We start from the raw sequence: 23,396 nt of genomic DNA, 5'->3' as shown, positions 1-23,396 counted from the left end.
GGAGAAGCGAACGGATTTGGATATTTCAAGAAAAGAACTGTTTAATGTGACGAGGAAATATTTGAAACGTTCCAAAAGAAGTGATGAAGTTCCTACAGTTTCGACAAATCAAAGTCCCACTTTTCTCAGATTATTAAAATCTAATAAAGCCATCATAAGACAGTTAACATCTAAACGTTGGAATGAATTATTAACCGATTCAAATACAATAAACATTTTACGTCCCATATTACAAAAATTGGCCTACAATCAAGCTGACCAAATTTGGTTAAAATCACCCAAGAATCTATGGTACACAGATGTGACGAACAGTGTACTAGTTTTACAATATTTAAGAAATCTAAAAGGACATTTATTCTTTTTCAACGATATTACAATAATGTCAGAAGTACAATCAATAGCTATTCGACCTTATTCTAAAAAGGAACCATTCAAAACCGCAATTTACTATAACTGTTACATTGAATCACAATACGGTTTTGCGGATTTATCAAGTTTGGGTATCAATAAATATGCTACATTTCCCGATGTATTATTTACTGTCACGGATGTAGAAACAAAGAAAAGACCTAATGGTGGTATAGATTTATACATAACATTAAAACCCCAACCATTAGCAAGAGAAATATGGAAAGTAAATAGACTCGATGATTATAATTCACTTTCATCATTTAACAAAAATACCAATAATGTAGAAAGATTAAAAATAATTGAACAAGCTGCTAATAAAATAGCATCAAATGTCCCTCTATGCACACTAACAACAGCAATTGAATTGTTAAAGTGTTACATTCTCAAAATGGAAGCAAGTAAAACGTACACACCAACCTATGAAAAATTCGCCGACGATTATTCAAAAAAATTAAGAATTGAACGTTATTACAAAAATTTCCTAATGACTAAAACAAAATTAGTCAATAATTTATTATACGAATCGACTTTAGATAATATTGAAAATTTTGAAAGCGCTATAAACAGAATCAGTAAACATTACTCTATAAATGATGAAAAACAAATGCAAATGATATTTGACAAATATACATCATCGTCAGCTAAAAATTCTATTTACTTTGAAGATTATTTTATAATTAATACAAAATTTAATGAATTGCAAATTTTATACGATAGAACGAAGATGGATATACTAAAAGTCACAATTTGTAGAATTGCTTTGAGACAAACTGATATGGAACCAATTGAAGGACCCATTATTCTTTATTATGGTTCAATGGTCCATGAGGGTGTATACAAAGATTTTTTAAAATTACAAAAACAAGAAGTATTCGCTTTTAATTCATTCTATAAATTTTCGACAAAAATGGATTTCGAAATGGAAAAATTGTCATCAGATTCAGAATTAAAAGCAATATTCATTGAGATTGCATTAAACGATCCTACTGGAATAGCCGATATTGGACGTTATTTAATATTTGAAAATAAAATATTTTCGCCATATTTCACAATGCAATTTGTAGTGGATAACATGAGTCATGAGATAATAAATTCTTGTGAAACTTTGGTTATCAAGTTACATGATTTATCAAATCCAAAGGAGGAAAGAATGGTTCAAATGACAAAAGAACTTAGTGAAATGATTCCAACTAAGTCAGAAGAGAAAACATTTGTTTCACCTTTTTTCACTTAAATTTTTCTTCTGTTTTCTTTGCTTTTTTATTTTGCTTTTGCGTCCTTGAAATATAAATCAGAAAGATATATTTGTTACAATATTTATATCCATTTTTGCATTATATTTTTAAAGCAATAAAATATCAATTGACAATTTTTATGATGTTGCTCATGCATTTCCAGTACCAATAATTAGTTATTATTCGCTAATATTTATTTATTGTTTTCTACTAATTGCTGAAGCAAAAAGTTAATCACAATTTCACAAATAATTAGTTTTCTAATTATTTTATTTTATTTACTTGTAAAAATAAATCAGATATTTTTATTCTAATATTCTGTACCTAATTTTTTTAATATTCTGTAAATCATGAAACGACAAATGACAATTTTTATGATGATGTACATTATTTTTTTCTATATAATGTATTCCAGTTGTTATTAATTTATGATAAATAAATGTTTACTGACAAATCGTGCATTTTACTACTTTGGAACTTTATAGTTTTTTTTCTCGGGTCGATAAAGAAAAATGTTTTCAAAGTTTAATCGAAATTGGTCCATTAAAAATTGATAAGCTCAAAAAAACTTATCAAAAAATTTTTGCAATAACTTAAATATTATAAACGTGCAAGTAAAATAAAAAAAAGAATATTGGTATCTTTTTCACAAACTGCATGGAAATATGCAGAAAAAGTAAAATAAAAATCGCTTTTCAAAGCAAATAATTTATTTTTAAGATAGTACTGTACTGTATTTTTTTCAGTTCTGTTCAAGTTTAAATAAAAAGCAGTTTATCTGTAAGGACAAAATAATAAATACGGTAAGAATGATAAATTACTGTTTCAATGCAAATATGATTCTTTAATCAAAATAAAAAGAATGTTTCAATCAATGTTGAAATTTTTTTTAAAATTGTTATTTATTTTTAAATTAATTATACTAGAATTTGAAAATCTAATACATACTCTTGCTGTAATTGTCTAATATTTAATTTTTAAATTGTATAAACATTTTTTACTACTTTATTTATTGTATCCATTGTTAATCTCAATCATAAAAACAATTTAATTAAGAAGAGGAATATTTACTTGAAGAAAACTACATTTATTTATGTTGCCAAAGGTCAGGGAAAACATGGAAAAGTCAGGAATTTTTATTAAAAGAACTGTGAAAAATTAAATTTTTAGAATTAATAAGAAAATTATGAATTTTTGTGACTTTTTTGTTTGCCTCATATACTATGAAATTGTTACGAATTCTAATACAAAACCTTCAATTTTTTCTATTTATGACAATAATTTGTTTTTAAATAACTTCATTCTTGAAGAACTATCAGAAAATTAGAAATTATAAATTATTTAATGAATAATTTTACTTAAATATATCAAAATTAATTCAATTTTAAAAAAGTTGTTTCTTTAATTTTTATAAATAAATGAACTTCAGAAGGTTTTAATTTGAAATTAAAAAAATTTCAATTTTGAATGAATTTAATTAGAAATAAAGAACTTGGATTTTCGAAAAATTTTAATAATTCAAATTCTTCTGAAATAAGTTAAATTTTTAAATATATTTTTAATTAATTCTTTGAAAATCATGGATTTATAGAAGAATTTTAGTTAAAAACACTAAAAAAAAATTAAATTTTGGAAAAGTTACAAATAATTGCAGAAATTCAATTATTTTCAATATCTAGTATTTTCATAAAATTTCGCAAAAGAATTCAATTATTTAAAAAAAAAATGATAAAATTCATCCAAAATTCAATTATTTACATAAATAATAAAATTTCCACAGGAATTTAATTAATTTAGAAAAGAATTTTCAAAACAATTTCGAAAAAATCAATTATTTAACAAAATTTTTATACAATTCTTCACAATAATTCAATTTCTTTCACTAATAATAACATTTTTCATGGAAATTAAATTTTTAAAAAAAAATTTTTTAAAATTCTAAGCAAGAATTCAATTATTTTTTATATAAATAATAAAACTCATCAAAGAATTTCAATTACTTTTAATACTATTTTAAATTAATAAATCGAAAAATTCAATTATTTTTACAAATAAAATTTTCCAGAAGAATTCAATTATTTAAAATAAAACGTTCATAATATTATAATTATATTTCGAAAAAACTCATTACTCAAAACAATGTTTATAAAAATTCTTATAAAGAATTCAATTATTTTAAAAAATAACAAAATTTTTTCCAGAAATTCAATTCTTTTAAAACATTTTAATACAATTTTTCGAAATAATTCAATTATTTTCATAAATATAAAAATTCTTCTCAGGATTTCAATTATTTTCAATACAATTTTACAGGAATTGCTCAAAAAATGTAATTATTCTTAAAAATTTAATTTAAATTTCTCGAAAAAATCAATTATTTAAAAGAATGTTTTTTAAAATTCTTTAGAAGAATTCAATTATTTACAAAAATATTAGAATTTTTTAAGAGAATTCAATTATTTTAAAATATTTTAATATAATTTTTCGAAAGAAATCATTAATTTTAAATACTATTTTAATTACATTTTTTTTGAAATAATTTAATTATTCTTTTAAATTTTAATAAAATTCTTCTTAAGAATTCAATTATTTACATAAAAAATTCTTCGAAAGAATTCAATTATTAAAGATAAATAACAAAATTATCCTGAAAATTTAATTATTTTAAGGCATTTTTATAAAATTCTTTGCAAAATTCAATTATTTTCATAATTAACAATATTCATCACAAGAATTCAATTATTTTTGAAAGTATTAAATTTCTTCTTGGAAATTAAATTATTTTAATAAATTCAAATAAAATCGTTCGCAAAAATTTAATTATTTTCACAAATAATAAAATTTTTCAGAGGAATTCAATTATTAAAAAAATTTTATAAAATTCGTTGCAAGAATTTAATTTTTTTTATAAATAATTACTTTCTTTACAAAGTTCCAGTTTTACTGTTAATACAATTTTTAATAAATTAGAACTAAATGAATTATTCTTTTTAATTTCCTTAAAATGATTTAACAAATTTCAATTATTACTAAACATTTTAATTAAATTCTACGCAAACATTCAATTATTTTTATAAATAAATAATCAAATTATTTATAAAAATTCAATTTCAAGAGGTAATCAATTATTCAATAAATTATTAATTTTTATATTTAAATAATTGAATACTCGTAGAATGTTTCCAGGTGGAAAAGTTAACGTTAGTTAACTTTGGCTAATGCTTACGTTGGACTAACGTTAGGCTAACGTTAGTTAACTTTAGCTAATGTTAGACTAACGTTCGGCTAATGTTAGTTAACTTTAACTAATGCTCACGTTAGACTAACGTTAGTTGACGTTAGTAGCATAAGCTAACGTTAACTTTTCCGCCTGGGTTCTAATAAAAGTTAATTTAAAAACTAATTTTAGTTAAAATTTTAGATAATAATTGAAATTTTTAAAAATATTTCATGAATTAGGAAATTCTGACAAAAAATGATGAACACCACCGTCTCTCAACCATTGCTAAATCATCATTTTCTCACCGTCTGTCAATACATAACAAGTTTTGGAATTTTCTTCAACAACCAAGGTCTACTTGCAATTGACGATGAAAATGACACCGTTCTGGTTCTAAATACTCTGTTCGATTATCTCCGCAAATCGCAAAACGAGTCCGCAGCGAAATTACAACTGGTGAAGAGTGCTCTCGAAAGGAATTTACCCAGTGATGGAAGAAATGAAACATTTGACATGAAATACGTGAACGACACCTTTTGGTACATTATCAGCAAATCCCTGTTTCACCAACACGAAAATATCGACAACTATTTAACGTCATTAGTCGATGTAATTGACAAAGAATGGGACGAATTTTACCCACAAATAAAGGAAACCGTGTTGGAAAATCTTCTCAAAACGAAAGCAAAAAATTGTTCATCAAAGAGCAAAACAACTAAAACTACTTCTTTGATTATTGAACAAGTGTTCGAGAAATATATTCTCCCTAATTTGGAGAAGCGAACGAATTTGGATATTTCAAGAAAAGAACTGTTTAACGTGACGAGGAAATATTTGAAACGTTCCAAAAGAAGTGATGAGGAGGTTGAAAAAAAGCAGGTAAAATTCGTCACTGGTGTAACAGACGAGAGACAAAATATTCTGCAACTCTTACGACATAGTACTTGGAAAGAATTAACAAGAGATGCAGAAGTAATAAAGAAGATGCGTCTTTTATTGAATAAATTAGCTTACAGTCAAGTTGATAAAAAATGGTTATTTACTCCACTGCATCTTCGTTTCATTTCAATAACAAAAAGTAAGGCAATTTTAGAATTTTTATTAAACTTAAAGGGACATTCATTCGCCTTCAATGACATAACATTGATGAAAAATGAATTTCATACGGCTCCTCAAAGTAAAGATAATGACAATCCTTTCAATTTTATAATCTACTATAATTGTCGCATTGAATCTCAATACGGATTTTTGGATTTGAATAGTTTCGGTGACAACAGTGTTCACAATACCTATGCTACATTCTCCGATGTATTTTTTACTATCACAAGTACAGAATTAGTGCCACGTTATAATGGTGGTACTGATTTACACATTCAATTAGAGCAACAACCATTAACAAAAGAAAAATGGAAAATACATCGACATCGTAATTTTAAAATACTATTTGCAGTGAATGAAATTATTAACTTAATAAGATTGCAAGAAATACATAAATTGGCGAATGTCATTTCATCACAGGTGCCTCTATGTTCGTTAACAACTGCCACTGAATTATTAAAAAGCTACATTTTAAAATTTGAAGAAAGTATGTCTCACGTGCCAACTTATGCAACATTTACCAATGAATACATAAACACCCTACAAATTAAAGATTCATATAGAAAATTTTGGTTTAAAAACGAAAAATACATTGACGACGTATTATACGAGAAGATTTTGGATAACATCGATGACTTAAATGTTGCTGTACGAAAAGTTGCTAAACTTTACAATGAAAACAATGAAAGGCATATAGGTGAAATTTTTAACAAATACAAAGTATTAACATTAACCAGATACTATCTCCGCTTTGAAGATTACTATCTAATTAATACAAAATTGACCCATTATAATAATAATGAAGATTTAAAGAAAATTAACATTGCAATTTCTAGACTTGCTCTAAGACAATCTTTCATGGAACCAATTAATCATCAATTAATTCTTTATCATACTGATAGAGTTAATAAAACTATGTACGAATACTATAGAAGATTGGAAAGAGGTGAAATTTTCAAGTTTGATACATTGGTCAAATTAACGTCCAATGAAACAGAAGTAGAGAAAGAATTGAATCCCATCCCGAGATTAAAAACGATATTATTTAAAATTAATTTGAAAAATCCTACTGGCATGGTGAACATGGAGGGTTTCTTAATTTCTCCTGATCCAATTTATATACCATATTTCTCAATGAACTTCGATGTTATCTCTGCTCGTGATGAGACAATAAATAATTATTCAGTTCTTGTTATCAAATTGGTAGCTTTTGGAGGTGCAAAGGAAGATGTAATGATTGAAATTATAAACGAACTTGGTAAAAATGACCTAACTGAATTTTACATCGACTAGTTTCTATTGTTTTAAACTTCTTTTTGGCATCCCAGTCAATGGTTCATTTTTGAATGAATTGTTATTTTCTTTTGTTATAAAAAAAAAATTAGTTTTTAAATTTTTTTGCTTTCTTGAAATATAAATCAGAAAGATATATTTGCTACAATATTTATATCCTTTTTTGCAGTATATTTTTAAAGCAATTAAATATCAATTGACAATCTTTATGATGTTGCACATGCATTTCCAGTTCTTGTATTCAATTTGTTATTAAATTCTGATAATAAATAAATATTGAACAAATCGTGCATTTTTACTTCTTTGTCCTGTTTAAAAACACTGGGGACTTAAATCTGATACTAAGTTCTAAAGTAGTCAATAAAAAGTATTTTTAATCACATGTTTCTTGATAAATAAAATATTAGAAAAACGTGAGTGTAAAATATGCCTTTTTCTTTTAAAATAGTGTTTTCAAAAAATAGTAAGTCAGTTGTTTTTTTCTTTTTGAAAATACATGAAGGCGCAAATAAAATATCTACGGTAAGAATATTATACCAATAAAAAATTCTTTTCTTCCTTTTCTTATCTCTTTTTTCTTCTCCTTACTTTTCTTCTAACAATTCACTTTCAAAATGTCTTTCTCCAAAAAACAAAATGTTTCAAAAGTATGAACATTTAAAAATTGTGTGTATTAGAATCAGCTGAAATTAAAAATGATGAGCAACACTGTAACCGTAAATCATCAATTTCTCTCCGTCTGCTATTACATTACAAGCTTTGGTCTCTTATTAAACAATAATGATCTACTTGTCCTCGGAATGGAACAAGATGCTCCAAGAACAGAACTATTTAACGTACCAACAAAATTTTTGAATCGTTCCAAAAGAAGTGATGAGGCATCTGATGACGGAAGCAGTCCAAGCAAGAAGATAAAATATACAACCATCAAAAAGGAATCAACCTTCGAAGATGATCTTCTAAAAAATTTAAGAAAATACACTTGGAATGAATTAACAAAAAATGTACAAACAACCAAAAATTTACGTCTTGTGCTAAATAAATTAGCATACTACCAAACTAATGAAAAATGGTTGGAAAAACCAATGGATCTATGGCACATGGATTCGACACAAAATATTCTCGTATTCCAATATTTAAGAAATCTAAAAGGACATTCATTCTCTTTCAATGACATAACAGTAATGACAAATCAAGATACGACATTAACTCCACATAAACTAAACCAAAATCCATTCCGAATCATGATTCATTACCACTGTCTCATTGATTCTCAATACGGATTTTTGGATTTAACAACTTTCGATCGTAAAAATATTAATAATAAATATATCACATTCCCCGATGTAAAATTCACCGTGACAAATACAGAATTATCGAAACGAGATAATGGCGGTATTAATTTACACATTGAATTGAAACAACAACTAATCACCAAAGAATTATGGAAAATCACAAGACATCAAGAATTTAGAAGTCTATTTCAACAATCATCGGCAAATAATATTAAACAAGTGCTTAGAATGCAAAGAATTGAAGAAACAACAAGAATCATAACTCAAACTGTTCCTCTCTGTTCATTGAAAACCGCCACTGACTTATTAAAAAGCTACATTCTAAAAATAGAATCAAGTGATTCGCACGTACCAACATTTCAAAAATTCGGCGAAGATTATTGCAATTTATTAAAAATTGACGATTCCTATCAAAAATTCTTAATCACCAACAGAAAATACATTGATGACATATTATACGAATCGTCTCTAAATGAAATTACCAACCTTGATGATGCAGTACGAAAAATTAATAAACTCTACGATACTTCCAATGAAAAATACACACAATTAATATTTAAAAAATACACTGAAATGCCTACATTAATACATTTTCTCCGTTTCGAAGATTTCTATCTAATTAATACAAGAATGACCGATTTGAATGTTAATCCAAGTGATGAAGACTTGACGAAAATAGAAACAACAATTTCGAGAATTGCTATCCGACAAGCTTTATTAAAACCCATTAAAAAGCCTCTTACACTTTATTGTGGTGATATGGTCGATACTGCTCGTTACAACTATTATAAAAATCTAACTGGTAGAGAAATAGTTCAGTTCAATAGATTTTATAAATTTTCGACAGATGAAAAAAGTGAAAAGAAAAAATTATCGCCAAATCCAGAATTAAATTCAGTATTATTTGTGGTTCAATTAATTCATCCTGCTGGAATGGCGGACATTGGTCGTTATTTCATTCATGCACAGAAATTAAATTATGCACCGTATTTTTCAATGTCTTTTGTAGTGGACAAGGTGAAATTTAAGAAAGTAAAACATCACGAAGTGTTGGTGGTGAAAATGCATGATTTAAGAATTCCAAAGGAAGAAAAAATTGTTCAAATGATTAAACGAATGAATACTATTTTCGCAACAAGAGAATTATACATCGACTAAGGTTAAAATAATTTACAGACAACATTATTATTATAGTTTTTTTTTCCGAGGTCCGCAAAGTTTTTAAAATCGAAAAAATTATTTTAACTTCTTTCAGAAAATGTTACTTTCTATACAGAGCCAATTAAATAATTTTTCGCTCTTAAAACCGTTGCTGACTTTAATTATTTTCTTTTATCTATTTGGAAAAATAAATCAGATATTTTTAATCTAATATTTTGTAAGTATTTAAATTCTATAAATTTTCTATAAATTATTCTATAAATTATTCTATAAATCATAAAATGACAATTTTTATCATGATGCACATTGTTCTTTTCTTTTCATGTATTCCAGTTGTTGTTAATTTCTGATAAATAAATATTTACTAACAAAATAGTGCATTTTTTTTACCTTGAAACTTTATAGTTTTTCTTCTCGAGACAATAAAGAAAAATGTTTTTAAAGTTCTTTCGAAATTAATCCATAAAATACTAAAGTCACTGCTCAAAAAGGCTCATAAAAAATATTTGCAATAACTTAAATATTATAAACGTGCAAGTAAAATAAAAAAAGAAATTTGGTATCTTTTTCAATATTACAAATGTCAGAGTTATTTTTATTTTTATGCAAAAATTTTATAGATAATTAAAAATTCAAATTCTTCTGAAATTAGTTAAATTTTTAAATATATATTTTTAATTAATTATTAAAAAATCATGGATATATAGAAGAATTTTAGTTAAAAACACTAAAAAAAATTGAATTTTGGAAAAGTTACAAATTATTGCAGAAATTCAATTATTTTCAAACGGCATAAAATTCTTCGCAGAAATTTAAATATTTACGAAAAGTTAAAATAAAATTTTTCGTAGAAATTTAATTCATTTTAAAATTTTTTTAAAAATTTCCTTTAAAAAAATTATTTTTTATAATTTTGATAACATTTTTTTATAAAAATTCAATTATTTTTATAAGTAATAAAATTCATCGCAAGATTTCAATTATTTCTAACACAATTTTATTTAAATTATTATAGAAATAATTTAATTATTCGTTAAATTTTCGTTAAAATGATTTAAAAAATTTAATTATTTACAAAAATTTTAATAAAATCCTTCGCAGGAATTCAATTTTTTTTACAAATATTAAAGAACTATAAATTATTTTACAAATAATTTATAGAAGAATTTTAGTTAAAAACACTAAAAAATTGAATTTTGGAAAAGTTACAAATTATTGCAGAAATTCAATTATTTTCAAGCGGCATAAAATTTTTCGCCGAAATTCAATTATTTTCGAAAAATTTAAATAAAATTTTTCGTAGAAATTTAATACATTTCAAAATTTTTTTTTAATTTCTTTGAAAAAAAATATTTTTTATAATTTTGATAACATTTTTTTTATAAGCATTCAATTATTTTTATAAGTAATAAAATTCATAGCAAAATTTCAGTTATTTTTAAAACCATTTTAATTAAATTATTCAAAATAATTTAATTATTCTTTTAAATTTTCTTAAAAAGATTCAAAAAATTAAATTCTACTCGAACATTATTTATGAGAATTCAATATTAAGAAGTAATCAATTATTCAGTAAATTATTAATTTTTATATTTAAATAATAATTATTAATTTTTAAAAATAAATAAATATTTAAAAAGTTATCTCGTAAAATATGTCTTGAAAGTTTTGAAGGTTCGAACATTTTTACTCTTTTCAGTGTAACTAAAATAATAATATAAATTGCTTTACTGATAAAAAAAAGTAATAAGAGAATACAAATTTTTCTGTGCAATAAAACTGCGAATAAATAAACTAAAAAATATTTATACAAATCTAAAGAAACTCGTATTTATATTTCCGGAAATTATTTTTTTATAAATAAATAGAAGAGAGGAAAACATTTTCTTTTTGAATTATAAATGTTCCATAGTTTTTCTATCGTTCAAATGAAAGATAATACTTTTTTTTATGTATTTTTGTTACTATGTTTATTATATTTATTTTCTAATTAATGCAAAATTGTAATGACAAATAGAAATCGTCAGAATTTTTTTCACTTCTCTTCATTAAAAGACTAAAATTTTGTTAAATATTATGTTTTGTCAAATTGAAATTATGCAGATTTTTGTTCTTTACTTCTAAGGAAAATTAGAAAATTGTTAAACAACTGTGATGAAGAAATAGAAAATTTATTTATTTTGCATTATTTTTCTTTATGAATTATTATTTTGTTTAAGAAAAAGAAGAAAAATATTTGCACAATTTCTATTTTTAATCTTATTTTTGGAACAGGACTTTCCACAGGAATTAAGTGATCAATTTCTCCATGTTTTTTAATAATTAATGATGACTGAGAGATAAAATTATTATTTTATATTCGAAGAATATTGTTATTGTAACTACATCAAAATTATTTTCATCATTTTAATTCAATTATTATTTTGTAGAATTTTAAATTATTTTTTATGAAAATAATTGAATTCTATTAAAAATTTTATTATTTATGAAAATAATTGAATTCCTGTGAAATTTTTATTATTTAGTAAAATACTTAAATGTTTGCATACAATTTTATTAGAATTTTGTTTAAATAATTGAATTTTTTTTGGGAAATTTTATTAAAATAGTAGATATTGAAAATCATTGAAATTAGAAAAATGCATTTTATTTTTGAAAATAATTGAAATTAGGACAAGAATTTTTTTTTAATTTTGAACATAATTGAATTTTATAAGAAGAATTTTCTTTTTCTTTTTTAAATAATTGAATTTCTGTAATTATTTGTAATTTCTCCAAAATCTAATACAAAACAAAAAATTAGTTTTTAAATTTTAAAACAATTTATTACTAGTTATTTAGTTTATTTTAAATTAGTTTATGTTTTCATGCTATAATTTAAAAAAAAAAAATATTGAAAAAGGGAAAATTATAAAATATTTAAGACACAATATTAAATGTGAAAAATATTTTTTTCTCGTGAATTTTCATTTCGACATTAAATTTACTTATTACAAAAACTAGAATGCATATTAAGTGAAACTCAAGTGAACTTCAGAAGTCGAGACGAGAAAAAGAGAATAAAAGTATAGGGGGGGGGGGGGGGGGGGAGGGAGGAAAAAAATTGAACGAAAGGAGATGAAATTTGTTTGTTTTTTTTCTTTTCTCTCTCTCTCTCTCTCGTTTTTTTGCAAAATGGAAAGAAGAAAGGATTCGGATATATATTATTCACTTCATATAAAACCCGTTTGGTGTGGGTTCAATCGTAATACGATTGTATTATGCATTTGTAATTAAATGGCGGAGGCTCGAGAGTGAACGAGGACGTAATTACGTTTGAAATCGTATAATTGCTTATTCGGGATATTAATTATCCCGTCATTTTCCCTCTACACCGCAACCGCCTCGCTTTTAAACTCTACGTGTGTATATCTGTCAATAGTTTTACCTATATGTATATATTATATATATACCACGAGTGTGTGTATATTGGTCCAGACCACCCTCTCGAAATACTATAAAATTGTATTTTCACTTAATTACCAACGTTTCATTAATTAATCGATTCTTGATTCGATGCATAGCAAACTTTCATGCGTAATCTCATTTAGCTGTCTGTGTGATTACATAAAATCTATATTGGTAGGTAAAATTATTATTGTTTATAAATTGTAAACACAAAATCACTCTTGTATGTTTTTTTTCTACTTTTGAAGTCTATAAGTTCTAAAACTAAAAAAAAAATTCTGAAATTCTGAAAAATTTGTTGCATTGATTTTAGACTTATGATTTACTTAAAAAATAGTGAATATGGAAAATTGAATTTTCCGCCAATTATAATATTGCGTAATGGTCTGACAGATGGCTGAACTGTTGCTTAAAATTGAGGTTGAGTGGCGGGAGTATTTTATTGCTTTTTGTTCAATAATTATAAACAGTAATTAATCATTAATTTTTTTCTACTTGAAAGGAAGTTAAATTGATGAAAAATGAAAAGAAAGAATTATTTTTTCAGCACTTACGAATAATTTCCAGTGGACAAAAATTTGAATTTAACTCACCTGAAACAGAAAATAAATATTTTGATTACAAATCAAAAAGTAAAAATACAAATAAAAATTATAACTTTTTTTTTACCAAAGCGGATAGTGTAAATATTTAAATATTAAATTAAAATTTCTTAAACTAAAGCAGGACTTACAAATTTTACGTAGAAAAATGTTTTTTTTTATAAAAAGTTATTTTCTTTCATCTCAATTATACCTAGATAATTCACATATTATCAGAATTCGCACTCGATCATTAATTTTAAAAAAAAAAGTAGCAAAAAGTAGCTTTGAATCTAAAAAAAAGTAGTAAAAAAGTAGCTATCGAAAAATTAAACTTAAAGGTAAAAAAAACTCGTTTTAAACACTTAACAAAACTGACATAAAATCACATTCTATATTTTATTTTCCTGACTTTTTCCTAATTTTCATCAAAAATATTTACTTCTTTATTATTCTGATAATAAATTGAATTCCTGCAACGAATTTTATTATTCATGAGAGAATTGAAACATTTATAAAAATAATTTAATTTTTGCGAAGAATTTTATAAAATTGTTTAAATAATTGATATTTTTCGACTAATTTTAGGCAAATTCTAATTTAAATAATTGAATTCCGGAGCAATTTTTATTATTCATGAAAAGAATTGAATTCTCACGAAGATTTTTACAAAAAATGTTTTAAATAATTGAATTCTGTTCGGAAGCTTTATGAAAATAGTAAATTACTGAAAATCATTGAATTGCGAAAAGTTTTTGGAAATAATTAAATTTCACAAAGAATTCTATTAAAATTTTTGACAATAATTGAATGTCTGTGTGGTATTTTATTAAATTTTTTTGAAAATAGTTGAATTCCTAAAAAGCATTTTATTATTTATGAAAATAATTGAATTCTTGAGAAATATTTTATTAGAATTTTTTTAAATAATGGAATTTGCAAGAAGAAATTTATACCTTTTACAAATAATTGAATTCTTGTGATGAATATTGTTATTTATGAAAATAATTGAATTTTACAAAGAATTTTATTGAAATGCCACAAAATAATTGAATTTTCGGGAATAATTTTGTTATTTATCGATATAATGGAATTGTTTCGAAGAATTATTTATGTAAATAATTGAATTCATAGGAAGAAATTTATTAAAATCTAAAAGAATAATTGAATTATTTAAAAAAAAAACTTAATAAAAATTGTATTTAATTTCTTTCGAATAATTTTATTAAACTATTTGAAAATAATTGAATTCCTGTGAAAAATTGTAATAATTTTGTAAATAATTGAATTCTTCCAAATAATTTAAAAAAAACATTTTTTTTAAATAATTGATTTTTTCGAGGAATTGAAATTCAATTTTTAAGAATAATCACATTTTTTGAGCAATTCCTTTAAAATTTTATTAAAAATAATTTTAAATGCTCCGACGAGTTTTATTATTTTTATAAGAAAATAATTGAATTTCTAAAAACTTTATTATTCAATAAAATAATTGAATCCCTATAAAGAATTTTATTATTTATGAACATAATTGAATTATTGAGGAGAAATTTATAAAAAAATTTGTAAATAATTGAATTCCTGGGAAATTTTTATTATTTCTTAATATTTAAATGCTTGCGTAGAATTTTTTATTTATTTATTTTTTATAAACGGGTTTACAAAATTACCCTTTATCAAAGAAAAAAGGAAAAATTTTACCAAAATTTGTATTAAATAATTGAATTCTCCTGGAAAATTTTATTAAAATTGTAGATAAGTATTTATTCAATTTTACCAAAATTGCTGTTAAATAATAATTGAATTCATTTGGAAAATTTTGTTAAAATCGTAGATATTGAAAATCATTGAATTAACGGAAATTTTTAAAAATTATAATTGAATTTAGGGGAAGAATTTTATTACTTTTGAAAATAATTGAATTTTTGAATATATTGTATAATTGAATGTTTCTTAAAATTAAATTCTCATAAGAAATTTTATCAACAAATTTTTAAACAATTTAATTATTTCGACGAATTTTAATCAAATTTTTAAGAATAATTACATTTTTGCAGAAATTCGATTGAAAATGTATTAAAAATAATTGAAATTCAACGATGAGTTTCATTTTTTATGCGAAAACAATAAATTGCATTCATAAAGAGAATTTTATTATTTCCATAAATAATTGAATTCCTGAGAAGAATTTTATTATTTATGAAAATAATTGAATTATTACGAAAAATTTTATTAAAATGTTTAAAAAGAATTGAATTTCTGCGAAAGATTTTGTTATTTTTGAAAATAATTGAATTCTTCATAAGAGTTTTATAAAAATTGTTTTAAATAATAAATTTTTTCTAAATATAATAAATATTATGAAAATTTTATTTTAAATAATTGAATTTTTCTGAAAAACTTTATTTCTAAAAATAATTGAATTTATCGATTAATTATTTTAAAATAGTATTAAAAATAAGTGAAATTCTTCGATGAGTTTTATTATTTATGAAAATAGTGGAATTCTTGCTTAGAATGTTATCAAAAAATTTTTTTTAAAAAATTGAAATTTCATGAAAAATGTTTATTATTAATGAAAGTATTTGAATTATTGTGAAGAATTGTATAAAAATGTTGTTAAATAATTGATTTTTTTTTTAAATTTTGTTGAAAATGCTTTTATAAATTAATTGTATTCCTGTAAAAAATTTTATTATTTATGAAAAGAATTGAATTCTTGCAGAGAATTTCATCAATTTTTTTTTTTTTTAAATAATTGAATTGTTTTGCGAAATTTTCTGAAAATACTAGATATTGTAAATAAATGAATTTCGACTATTTTTTGAAAATAATTGAATCGTTTTAAAGAATTTGATTATAATTTTTGAGAATAGTTTTTTTAAATTTCTAGTATTAGCGAATTTAAAGTAGTGGAAATTGTAAAAAAAAAACAGAAATGGTAGCTTTTAGTGGCTGAAATCATAAAAAAAAAGTACCCAAATAGTATATCACATCGTAAAAAAAGTAGTAAATAGTAGGTTTTAGTAGATGAGTGCGAAGCCTCACATTTCTTTATAAATTCGACTTAATATGCAAATTTAGCATGAAAATTCATTGAATCAAAAGAAAAGAAAAAATAGAGAGAGAGAGAGAGAGACAATTCTTTTTTAGAGATATCAGATCCAATCTTCTTCAATATTGACCGTCTATATCGCAGTCTCCTTTTCTCCTCATATTACCCCCTAACTTTTTTTTTTCGAAGAAAAAGAAATGAAAGCACATACATATTATAAAAATTCCAGTCTCTCCTACCCCAAGGCTTCCTCTTTGTTCCTCACCCTCCGCGTTGTCTTCATCTTTCCTCCCCCCCCCGTCTGCATAAAGGGGCAGTGGGGGGGAGGGATATATGACTGCATAAAGGAAACTTCGATATTCTATACCTCTTTTCCCGCACCCTCCCTCCCTCCCTAAAAAGCCTTCTTCTTACTCTTCCACCCCCTGATTCCGATTTTACCCCTTCTCTTCTTTTTCACCCCCATTCCATCGTTTTCCATTTTGCCCCATAACTCGAACAATTCCAATAGTCGTTAATCTGTCGAAAACTTTGGGGAAAACTTGGCGTTATTGCAGGTAGATGGGTGCGGCTCCAAGAGTGGTATGAGAAAAGGAGGAGGAATGGGACAGATGAAGGGTTAAAGGAGGGGGGGGGGAATGGAATGGGGTATGGAAGATTAAGGGGGGTGGGCAAGATTCGGGGGGTGAAAAGGGAGAGGAATGTGTTGGAGTGGGGAGACTTTGGAAACAGAAAGGGATGAGGATGTAGGAGGTTAGTTGGATGGTGGAGGGTGGTAAAGGGAAGAGAAGAGAAGAGAGGGGGGAGGGGGGTTACAGTGAGGTAAGTTAAATAAACTCGTTTAGCTCCAAGGAAACTTCTACACGGCCATTGTATTCGACTGCAGCGCCGAGTTACCCGAAAGTTTAGAATACGAACGAACTCACTTGCCCATTACGCTTTATTCGCTTGTTTTGCCGTAGTTTCGTTGGGAAAACCCCGTACCTCACCCCCCCTCTACACACTATACTCTTTCAAGACTTGGTCGATGTTACAGGTTCTTTTGTATAACGGTAAGACTAGACCAAGATTGTTTTTAGATTCAACCGTAATTTCAGAGAATAATACTCTTAAATTTAATTTCAATACACTGAGATTTCATTAACTTTCTTTTCTTTTTCTTCATTTATTACTTCATTATTTCACTTTTCTTCCTTTTTTTTTCTCTTTTTTCATACAGTTTCATTGACACTGTTTCATTTTGTAATGTCTGGAAAATATTTTTTTTTTCAATACCTGCAAGGATAGTGTCATTTTTCTCTAACGTAATTGCATCACAAAGTATAATAATGTCAATCACTCCTTTCGAAATTAATTTTTTTTTAAATATATAAAATAAAAAATAATAATTAATAATAATTAATTATATATATTTATAATAATTTATTATAATAATATATTATTTATTATATTTATTTATTTATTTATTTATTTATTATTTATTTATTATTTATTTATTATTTATTTATTATTTATTTATTATTTATTTATATTAATTTATTATAATAATTAATTATTAATAATAATTCTTTTTTTGTATTCAATTTGAATAATAGTAACAGTTTTGACTAATTTTTAGTAAAAAAAACTACTATTTATTGGTAGAAAACTTTCTAAATATTCGTCAAAACTGGTACTTATTTAATTGGTAAACGAATCTGCACTATTTCATTAGTAGAAAACTATACTAATTTAGATTTACTTTCTAAATTTGAATTAGTAAAACTATTTACTAATTTGAATTAGTGACTGACTTCTTGCTTTTGAGTTAGTAAATTTTACTAATAAATAGCAATTTCTACTAATTTATTAGTAAACTTTACTAATTCAAAAGCAAAAAGTCTGTCACTAATTCAAAATAGTAAACATTTTTACTAATTAAAATTTAGAGAGTATAGTGAGTAAAAATTATATTTCATAATATTTTTGAAAAAGTTCTTTGACAATTTTCAAATCTATTTGTTAACAATTCAATTTTACGAAATTTTAAATATTTGGCAATTCTTCAATTAAATATATAATTTGAAAATAAAAACTTCAAATAAATTCCACAAAAATTCAATTAAACTTTTTGCAAAAAAAAATAATTCCACAGAATTGTTAGTTAAAGATACAAAAAATTCCGATTTTCAAAGATTTTAATTTGAAACCTTTTCAAAATTAAATTATTTTAAAATTCAAAAACTTAATATTGAAATTTTATAAAATTTTGAATAAAATTAATTTTATATCAATTTTTATTAGAAATTTCTACTAGAATTCAATTATTTAAATACAAAAATAACTTTGAATATTTGACTGTTTTTTTTAAATATTGAACTCTCATAAAAAAATTTTTTCAACAAATTTTTAAATAATTGAATTTTTTCGACGGATTTTAATCAAATTTTTAAATTACACTTTTGTAGAAATTCGATTAAAATTGTTTTAAAAATAATTAAAATTGAACGATGAGTTTTATTATTTATGAAATCAATTGCATTCATAAAAAGAATTTTATTATTTATGAAAACAATTGAATCTTTTAAAAAATGTTATTATTCATAAAAATAATTGAATTATTGCGAAGAAATTTATAAAAAAAAATTTGTAAATAATTGAATTCTTTTGAATTCCAGTTAAATTTAGAATTTCAGTTAAATATTTATTAGAAAATAAAAAATTTAAATTATTTCAATAAAAATTCAATTAAACTATTTCAAGAAAATTAATTCTACAGAATTGTTTGTTAAAAGTATGAAATATTCCTATTTTTAAAGATTTTAATTTGAAAGTTTTTCAAAATTCAATTATTTCTTAGAATTAATGCTATCATTTTTTTAATATTCAATTATTATCTATAATATTAACTGAAATTCATTTTTAAATCAATTTTTATTAGAACACATTTTACAAGAATTCAATTATTTAAATACAAAAATTAATAATTTATTGAATAATTGATTACTTCTTAATATTCAATTGTCATAAATAATTTTTATTATTTATGAAAATAATTTAATGTTCTCGTAGAATATTATCAAATTTTTTTTTTTTTTAAATTGAATTCTTTTAGAAAATTTTATTAAAATCATAGATATTAAAAATCATTAAATAGAGGAAAATTTTTAAGAATAATTGAGATTTTGACAAAAATTGATTAAAATGTTTGAAAGTAATTGAATTACTGCAAAGAAATTTATTTAAAAAATTGTTAATAATTGAATTTCTTTGAAATTTTTATTATTTATGAAAATAATTAAATGTTTGCGTAGAATTTTACCAAATTATTGTTTAAATAATTGAAATCTTTTGGAAAATTTTATTAAAATCGTAGATATTAAAAATCATTGAATTGAGGAAAATTTTTGAAAATAATAATTGAGATTTTCCCAAGAATTTTATTAAAATGTTTAAAAATAATTGAATTTTTACGAATAATTAAAATGACACCAAAGTTCAAAATTTTCTTATGAATTCTAAAAATTAAATTTTTTCCAGTGCTTTTAATTAAAATCCCTGACTTTTCCTGATTTACCTGACCACTTTTACATTCCCAAACTTTTCCCTTAATTCCCTGACTTTCTTTTCAAAAAAATTAATTTTTTTGAAAATTTCCCATGTAGAACTTTTTAATAAAGCTTGAAAATAATTATTATCTTCACATTTGAGCTCAAAATTTTTTTAATCTTATATAAACAATTTAAAAAATTTTAGTTCCGTGGTTAAATAATAAGTTTAAAAAAGTAAAGTTATATCCACTAATAATATAAATAATGTGGAAAAACAAATAAATTCTATATGTTAATGGGGATAAAGGAGAAAAAGGTAAAAATTCAAAAATCAGGATTTGTATTACAATGGAAATGTATAGACTTTACCTTTTTTATTTTGAAATTTAGCTCAAAAAGTAGATAACAATCTTAAAATATAAATTCTCAAGTGATAAGTAAAACAATTTACATGCACCTGCACAGTTTGCGACTGATTGTGAGTGAAAGAAAATCCTTCAACAACCATAAAGTATACACGACCGGAAATTGAAGTCCATCGTTGAGATGATGGACGTTTCTACTGTGAATGCCAATTTTCATGCAAATGACTTTTTCCGATTAAAAAAAAAAAAAAAAATTATACACCGATAATAATGGATAAGAAAAATGAGAAAAACAATTTATATTTTCTCCTTTTTTTTTCTTGTTTGTGTATAATTTGAAAGAACAAAAAACAAATTATTAAATCAAGATACGCATATTTGTGTGTTTTTTTTTATTATTTTCACAAAACGTGTATACTCTGTCTGTAGAGAAAAATAATAAAAAAAAATTGTCCGTCAATATTTACATTGCATAATTAAAAATTCCCTCTCACTCTCTTTTTGATGGTTTGTTATATTTGAATAAGAGTAGGGGAAATTTCTGAATTGCTCTCTCTGCATGCAAGCACGATAAATATTGTTTTTCATTTAATTTCTCATTATCAGCCGCCCACTGCGCTCACCTTTCGTGAGACTCATCACTTCCCCCCCCCAAACCCCACCCTATAACCCCTATGAGGATTAACATTCCGTGATTACATTTCTAGTCGAGAGCATGAAACCTCGAGAATTCACCAATTTGTTGCAAATTGAGTGTGGTTTATTGTTTTTCATTTTCTACAATATTATAATTGGAGAGAAACATATTTCACAAAATAGCCGATTTTTTAGACAATTTTATTCAATTTTAAATATAAATAAAAAAAAATTAAAAAATAAATTGTAAAATATTAGGTAATAATAAATGAAAAAAAAAATGAAAAACAAAAATAAACATGATTTATGAAAGTCATTACTGAAATGACGACGATGAGAATAATTTTTTTTTTACAATTGATATCAAATAATATCTCAATTTAAATAATACAAATCGAAAGGTAATCTTTATAAGAGGAAATGACGATTTCAAGATTAAAATGAAAAGAAAAAAAATTATAATGTAAAAAGAAAATTTTTCTATAGCGGAAATCAGAAGAAAATAATTCATCAAAAGCAGTATGAGATTGATTTAAATTTTATGTCACTCGTAAATCTTGTTGGATTTTGATTCAACAAAAGAATATGACTTTTTTCCTACAAAGTTCTCTTCTTTTTTTTTAAATAATTTTTCTTTTTTTTTTTACAAAGTTCTCTTCTTTTTTTTTAAATTAACTTCTAGAAATTATTTCACTTTGAAAATGAAAATTTCAACTTTATTATTTTATGAATAAATAAATATAATTAATAATTATTAAAAATTGCTATTATTAATAATTTAAAAAAATTCTACGCAAACATTTATTTATTTTAAATAAATTATAAAAATTTCACAGAAATTCAATTAATTACAAATTTTTTAATTAATTTCTTATTTTTCTTCACAAAAATTCAATTATTTTCATAAATAATAAAATTTCTTACAAGGATTCAATTATTTTCATAAATATTTAATTGGTAGTAGTCAAATAATCAGTTATTTGAATCAAATAAATTTTTTTTTCAGTGTAATGAAAATTTAATTTTAAGAAACATTCAATTATTTAATAAATAAATAAATTATTTTTGTATTCAAATAATTGAATTCTCTTGGAATTTTCTAATAAAAATTGATTTAAAAATTGTTTTTTGGTTAAAATTTTATAAAATCTACAATTTTAATAAAATTTTGCAAAAGAATTCAATTATTTGAAAAAAATCTTGGTAAAATTCTACGCAAACATTCAATATTATTTTCATAAACAATCAAACTTATCGCAGAATTTCATTTATTTTTAATACAACCAATTTTAATGGAATTTCTCGAAAAATGTAATTATTCTCAAAATTGTTTTCAAAAATTTTAATGCAATTCTTCGTAAAATTCAATTATTTCCAAAGAATTTAAGAATTCAATTATTTTTATGAATAATAGAGTTCTATTATTTATAAAAATAATTAAATAATTACATTTTTCGAGGAATTTGATTAAAATTTTATTGAAAATAATAAAAATTCTGCGATTAGTTTTATTATTTATGAAAATAATTGAATTATTACGAAGAAATTTATAAAAAATTTGTAAACAATTAAATTTCAGTGAAATTTTTACTACTTATGAAAATAATTAAATGTTTGCGTAGAATTTTACTAATTTTTGTTTTTTAAATAATTGAATTCTTTTGGAAAATTTTATTAAAATCGTAGATATTGAAAAATCATTGAATAGAGGAAATTTTTTGGAAATAATTGAGATTTTGATAAGAATTTTATTAAAATGTTTGAAAATAATTGAATTTCGGGGAAGAGTTTTATTACTTTTGAAAATAATTGAATTTTTACGAAAAATTTCATCAAAAAATTTTGAAAATAGTTATAAATTTTATAACATTTTTTCAAAATTATTATTATGAATAATAATAATAAATGTCAATTGAATATTTACTGAGAAAAGATGCTGTTGTTTTAACGAGAGATAGAGTGGAGGGGGAAGGGGAAGAAGAAAAATAATAGTGAAATAGCAGTTTTCAAGGGAAAATACAAAAGCACATATATATAGAGAGAGAGAGAAACTTGTTAAAAAGATAAGA

The 23,396-nt window shown here is 23.2% G+C and overlaps 4 protein-coding genes across 5 annotated transcripts in view; all 4 read left to right on the top strand.

The window, feature by feature from the left end:
* LOC122502800 overlaps nucleotides 1-1,683 on the top strand; it is a 4,430-nt gene extending 2,747 nt beyond the window's left edge. The window contains exon 2 of the mRNA XM_043613052.1: nucleotides 1-1,683. This exon is cut by the window's left edge and continues 542 nt beyond it. Coding sequence (XP_043468987.1) covers nucleotides 1-1,645 — 1,645 coding nt within the window. The 3' untranslated portion in view covers nucleotides 1,646-1,683.
* LOC122502820 (TOX high mobility group box family member 3-like) overlaps nucleotides 1-23,396 on the top strand; it is a 476,754-nt gene that overhangs the window by 128,489 nt on the left and 324,869 nt on the right. The gene's annotated exons all lie outside the window — the stretch shown is intronic.
* Nucleotides 2,371-7,542, top strand: LOC122502803. The gene is made up of 2 exons (XM_043613064.1): nucleotides 2,371-2,449; nucleotides 5,106-7,542. Exon 2 carries the CDS (start codon nucleotides 5,122-5,124, stop codon nucleotides 7,255-7,257), a length of 2,136 nt encoding a protein of 711 aa, XP_043468999.1. The 5' UTR covers nucleotides 2,371-2,449; nucleotides 5,106-5,121; the 3' UTR covers nucleotides 7,258-7,542.
* LOC122502813 lies at nucleotides 7,637-10,076 on the top strand. The gene is made up of 2 exons (XM_043613076.1): nucleotides 7,637-7,779; nucleotides 7,935-10,076. Exons 1-2 carry the CDS (start codon nucleotides 7,684-7,686, stop codon nucleotides 9,708-9,710), a joined length of 1,872 nt encoding a protein of 623 aa, XP_043469011.1. The 5' UTR covers nucleotides 7,637-7,683; the 3' UTR covers nucleotides 9,711-10,076.

This window comes from Leptopilina heterotoma, unplaced genomic scaffold (genome assembly GCF_015476425.1).
Source record: "Leptopilina heterotoma isolate Lh14 unplaced genomic scaffold, ASM1547642v1 Lhet_108, whole genome shotgun sequence".
NCBI classification, from domain to species: Eukaryota; Metazoa; Arthropoda; class Insecta; order Hymenoptera; family Figitidae; genus Leptopilina; species Leptopilina heterotoma.
The sequence above is the reverse complement of the archived record's forward strand: the minus strand, read 5'-3'. Positions and strand labels throughout refer to the sequence as shown.

Coding starts and splice junctions, on each gene's coding strand:
- LOC122502803 (XM_043613064.1), top strand. CDS start 5,122: ATGATGAACACCACCGTCTCTCAACCATTGCTAAATCATCATTTTCTC.
- LOC122502813 (XM_043613076.1), top strand. CDS start 7,684: ATGCCTTTTTCTTTTAAAATAGTGTTTTCAAAAAATAGTAAGTCAGTT. Junction 7,780..7,934: donor GCGCAAATAAAATATCTACG/GTAAGAATATTA, acceptor TGTGTGTATTAG/AATCAGCTGAAATTAAAAAT.